This window comes from Oxyura jamaicensis (genome assembly GCF_011077185.1).
Source record: "Oxyura jamaicensis isolate SHBP4307 breed ruddy duck chromosome 9 unlocalized genomic scaffold, BPBGC_Ojam_1.0 oxy9_random_OJ102812, whole genome shotgun sequence".
NCBI classification, from domain to species: Eukaryota; Metazoa; Chordata; class Aves; order Anseriformes; family Anatidae; genus Oxyura; species Oxyura jamaicensis.
The window spans coordinates 1-5,693 of record NW_023304173.1 but is presented as its reverse complement, the minus strand read 5'-3'; the positions used below and the strand labels follow the sequence as shown (position 1 = coordinate 5,693).

General features: G+C 39.9%; 1 protein-coding gene across 1 annotated transcript; it reads left to right on the top strand.

Annotated features, from left to right (window-relative positions):
• Nucleotides 1-113: 113 nt before the first annotated feature.
• On the top strand, nucleotides 114-4,818 carry LOC118157655 (maltase-glucoamylase, intestinal-like; the record flags this gene model as incomplete). The annotated part of the gene is made up of 4 exons (XM_035312069.1): nucleotides 114-246; nucleotides 3,981-4,114; nucleotides 4,576-4,610; nucleotides 4,702-4,818. Coding segments are annotated over exons 1-4 (381 nt in total), but the record flags the coding sequence as incomplete, so codon positions are not given.
• Nucleotides 4,819-5,693: the final 875 nt, after the last annotated feature.

Below are 5,693 nucleotides of genomic sequence, written 5' to 3'. Positions count from 1 at the left end.
AGAGAGTGAACACAAAAGAAATTGTGACAGTTAACAAAAATTAACTGCAGTTGTTATTGAATACTCCACATTAAAAATATATATATTTTTTCTTCCCTTCTCATTAGATTTGGGATTCCGGTCACAGGGTTTAATTGTCAAAACTCCATGCATGGAAGATCAGCAGTATCTTCCGGACAGTACCCCGGTTAGACATTATGATGTCCACAGTCTTTACGGATGGTCACAAACAAAACCTACCCTTGAGTAAGTGAGATTTGCATACTTTCTTGTTATCTCTAAAATGTGCTGCCAAGAATTGCTTCTGTCTATATTCTTGTGGCCCAAACTTGCAGGAGCTTCTTTTAGATGGATGCAAAATTTTCCTTTTCATCCTAGTAGTGTTGATTCTGCCATTCTGTTCCAAGTGGAGTTTGGTGTTCAGAGCACCAATGCTCCAGGTTTTGCAGTTGGCAGTATTTCAGTCATGTTCCTGCTCAGCTCGTGCTGTGATCTCGCCCGTGGTGCAAGCAGGGTGGTAGGAACCTGAGCAAGGATGTGCAGGAGAAGGCGTGGTGGGTGTGTGCAGGTCGGAGCTGAAGCTGTGCTTCCCCTGTTGTAGTGCAATAGAGGCATTCTGCTGTTGGAGCCAAGTAGAAAAAAACTAGCTCAAGCATGTCTACACCAGCAGCTGCATCACTCACTGTCTAAGGACAGGCAGGCAAAGCCTTTATTTTGAGTGTGGCAGCTTTAAAATCACTGACCCCGAGCAGATGCAATTTTCAAGGTACCTTTTAATGGCAGTTTACCCAAGTCTGACATTAAAGAAAGTTACTCTTCACCTAGCTGCAGAGCAAGTCTTTGTATAGCGGTTCTAAGGGTTTCAGCCATACACATTTTATGTTATGCCAGCCCAACTGCTGACCAGTATTATGAAATAAGTTGGTCACAGTGCTATTTGTCATATAGTTTAATTGGGATGTAATAACTCACCACCAATCGTTGTCCTGTCCCAGTGTGTTCACACGCAACATGTTGCCTTTTCAGCAGAGGTTTCTGTTAAGAGTCAGCCTGCAAGGCCATCCGGGGGCGATGCTCGGCATTCTAAGTGGGAGCAGTCAATCAAAAGGCATCGCTCTGCTATTCTTTTACAAGGCAGAACAGAGAACAGGTCTGAACACGTGGATCAGCTGCTGTTAACAGTAATTACTCAATGACAGTCTCACTTAATTACTGCAATTAAAATATAAAACACTTTTTGTTTCTAGCTAGTGCTAGGATAGCCCCTTTTATTTCTAGCATTGATACTGCTTTAGCCTTACACGTGTAGTGAGGGAAAATGAATACAAGTTTTTTAAGAATGTTAATTTAAGAAGGGCTCTATTATCTTGGGTATTCTAAATTACTTGAGTATGGTTGAAAAGAGAAAACAGTGAGTTTTAAAACACACACTATGTTCATTAGGTTTTCCTTTTAGGAATTTATTTTCTCAGTTCCAAAGCAGATGTCTGTTCCTTAGTGAATAGGATCCCAGTCATCTTTAGAAAACGCCTGATGTAACGATAGTATATTTGTGCTGTTTCATTTCCAATTCAATGAGTAAGCAAGGCACAGTGTTTCCTTATAGGTCTTAATGATCTTAAAGTCCTTGGTAACCTTGATATTGCCAGAAGGCAAGAAGATACCAAGGCTACTTGATTTTTTGACTGAGTGGATGCTGCTGTCGGCGGCGTGCATGGCAGTGCTGCCGGTCAAGGCACACATGAGTCTTCTGGCAGGACAGGAAGGAAAGTCTGATACCTCTGCTGTCAGCCAAATCACATGCAATTTGGATATCATAAACAGACAATAATTTAACGCTGGGAGCAATATTGCTGTCATTCCTGTGCATCAGATGTGAACTGAAATGTAGTGAAATATTTTCTCCTCTGTTGAGTGGTACTGTAACAGAAGTATGATAAATTACACAGCCTATACAGACATTATCACAGTTGAAACAAACAGAAAACTGTTGTTAAAAAAAAAGAAAAAAAAAGAAAAAAAAAAAAAGAGAGAGATCACAACTAAGAGATCTTTCTAATTAGATCTGTCTCTAATAGTCCTGACTAAAGGAGTTATTGTGACACTGAAGATGTATAGTAATAATAACTTATTCTAAGACTAAACCATCCAAACAAGAAGATTGTTTGCATGCAAAAGACACAAAATATGGAGAAAAAAAAAATGACACTGTAATGGAAAAATAAAGAGCAAAATTTTGCCTGATTTGTTAGTTTCTACTCTCTATTAGTTCAACAGGGGAACCTTCTTTGTCTTGGCTCAAGGCCATTCATTTGTAACAAGGCTTTTGCACTGATGTGAAAGGCAGAACCTTTAAGAGTGAATCTAGGAACCATTCTGAGGTAAAGGCTTGGAGGGCTTGGTGACATGAGGGATTCCTTTTCAGGGATACAGCTTTGGCTCAGTCCTGAAGCAGAGAGCTGGCACCCTAAGTCAGTAAAAAACTTGGGCCCTGCGCATCCCTGAGCAGTTCTGTGGGCAACGTACACTTTCTTTGGATTTCAAATTTTAGCAGGACCTTCCAAAGATTGTTGAAGGAGGGTAAATGAGGTAGAGGCTGAAAATGTTTGATAATACATTCCAAAGAAATAAAAGGTACTAGAAAACTTACTGTTTGTCTTGGAAGCAATAATTACAGCACATTAGTCTAGTTTAATTACTACGGTAATTTAAGTGACTTGTGTATTTTTGCTGTAATTATAGCATCACTAAAGCTGCAAATCCTGTCGAAAAATAAATAAATAGTGCCTTATTGAAGCAGCTGTTTAGGCAATTATTGTGGAGCCAGCATTGGAGAGCAGTGCCATTCAATCAGTGCAGCTTTCTAACTAGTATTGCAGTTCAGTATTTTGCTGTAATGATTCACAGTATGTGTGCACGCCTGCAAAGGGATAAAGGGATTCTTCGAAGAAACCAGGGCAGTTATGCATCCACACTAAGCACACAGCATAGACAAGCAGCGGCAAGATGCTAGTGTCCTCTGCGGGACAATTAGGAAGTATAAATTCCTCTCAGCTCCACTTTTTTTTTTTTTTTTTTCATCTTATTTGCAGAATGGACCTAGCTGGTGAATTGTTTTTCCATCCAGCTCTTTTAGAGCCACACCTTGGTGGCCTTGGGAGCTCTTCTCCTTAGTTATCAACAAGCCACTGTCTCCCCTCCCAGCAGCAATGAATGAAGCCATCTGGGTTCTGTGGCAGAGCCCCTGAAAAACCCATGACAGTCCTAATCCGGTGCTTGCTGTTTCCCTTTAATTCCTGACCCCAAAGGTTTTAGGTGCTGGTGATGCACAGCAAGGCCATGAGCTGGGTATCTTGAAGGATGCATTTGGTTTCTCCCTCCACATGGCTCATCTACACTATCCTGCCAGGAGCACTCTCTAGCTTCTTCTGTTGGTCACTTCACATCAGATTCTTACCATGTTGGTGTTTCTGATGTGATCACAGGTCCATGGCTTGCTTTTTGCTCTGCTTTCTTTCTGGCAACTGGAGTTATGTTGACAGATCTAGTATTCTAGACCCCTTTTTATCTTCTTGGTTTTAGTTTTCTTCAGATTATTTTCGGCTGGTTTTGCAAGTTTTCAATACTTCAATATACTACAATAAAGGAATGATGTGACATATACCACATCACATAGCCCTATAAAATGTGCAAGTTCATGTTTTCCCACAGAGTAATTTCCCTCAACTGGAAATCTGCATTTTAGCACCTCCTTGTTTTGCCACTGGTTTGCTGACACTTAATTCTGACTTTCTGCTTCTGTGCAAATCACTGTGCACTAGCATCAAAAGCACGTTTGGACTGTATGGATCCATAATAATGTGTACAACATAATTTCTGCCCTTTGTTAGGAAAGCATATGAGGCTATATTTACTTTCAAAGAGGATCTTATGTAATAAGTTCTCATGTAATTTATTTCTTTATCTATTTTCAATGTCAGCGCTGTGCAGAATGCCACAAAGGAGCGTGGGATCGTCATCACCCGCTCAACTTATCCCAGCAGTGGAAGATGGGCTGGACATTGGCTGGGTGATAACAAGGCAGCTTGGGATCAGCTGGCTAAATCTATTATTGGTATGTAGAACAAAGAAGGTCTCTCATCAGTATATACTGTGCAGTAATTCCTTTTCCTTGACTTACCTGCTTTTAGAATGTATTGGTTTTAACTGAAATATGCTGTTTGTTCAACAACCAGAATCCATGGTCAATTTCTTTGTGACTTCTTCTTCTTCTTTACCTCTCCTCTGGTTGTTGGGATCTCCTTTATTCCCCTGGGACCAGCCACCCTCCCACCTTGTGTTCTGCCACCTCAGTTCTCATCATCTGCTGGTGCTGCTGTCTGACATATCTTTGTTTCTGATAAATCATCTCCCAAATCTTTCTGTAGAAGAAAAATATGAGAAATTAGAGAAATTATGAAACTTTTTTTTTTCTTCTCTCATTCAGAACTGTAATATATATTATCTAGCACAAACATTAGCATATGAAAGGGGGAAGAAAAACAGCTGGTAACAATGAATTATTTCTCCTTTCAGGTATGATGGAGTTCAGTCTCTTTGGAATATCTTATGTAAGCTAATCAGTTATTATATTTTATTTAATTATCTTGACACTGTACAAGAATTTATAATATTCCATCTGTATTGTTTGTCAACTTTCAGACAGGAGCTGATATCTGTGGCTTCTTTAATGACTCACAGTATGAGTTGTGTCTTCGCTGGATGCAGCTGGGTGCATTTTACCCATATTCAAGGAATCACAATGAGAAAGGAACAAGGGTGAGGAACAAGTGCTCACACAAGCCAGCCAGCATCAAAAAAAGTACATTCCAAGCACACTGGACATGAAAAGAACATGTTTCGCTCTTCATCAAAAAAATAACAGTCTTTGTTTGTATGCTAGCTCTGTTGTAATCCTCCTCCCTCGCATGGGAGGTTTTATGCCTGCTGAGGGGCTGCCCTGGGATTTAGAACACTTGAAGGAAGCATACACTAGGTTTGATTTGACTGAATCCAACTCCTACCTATTTTTCCCTGTAGGGCATTTTGATTTAAAGCCACTACACTAAAATACAGTGCTTTTATGGCAAATGCTGTTAAAGGAGCAAAACTGACCTTGGAGTTTGAAGCTCTAATTGTCCATAATTATTACAAGAAATGAGAAAATGGAACAGTGTAATATGACTCTGGAATAAGAGTCAGGAATTTATGTACTTTACACATTTGCCACCATCAGATATTGTATTTCCTTTAGGAATAAAGGAAAATCATTTAAATGTAGGCCTTGCTGGCCAAGGACTATATTGTAGGAAGCTGTAAAACTAGATAAGTGGAAAAATAAAAATTGAAACAGCATGTAGATTCCCGTTAAAGCTTCAAGTCTAGTTGAGTAGTGTTATTTGTGTGGCACATGTCTAATGAATCCAAGTCTCTTTTTCAAAAACGATGTGCTTATCTTGCCACGGCACACCTTTCGATAGGACTTTCAAAGCCTTTAAAAATGCAGATTCAGGGTTATCATGTTGCTTGCAGTCTTAGCCAATTTACCAAGGTATTGTTCAATACATCTAGTAAAGATTGGAAGTGCTCCCTGACATCAGTCATTAGTGCTTTGGTCTCTTTTTGCAAGTCCTGAGTGCTGCCCTGCAGAAGAG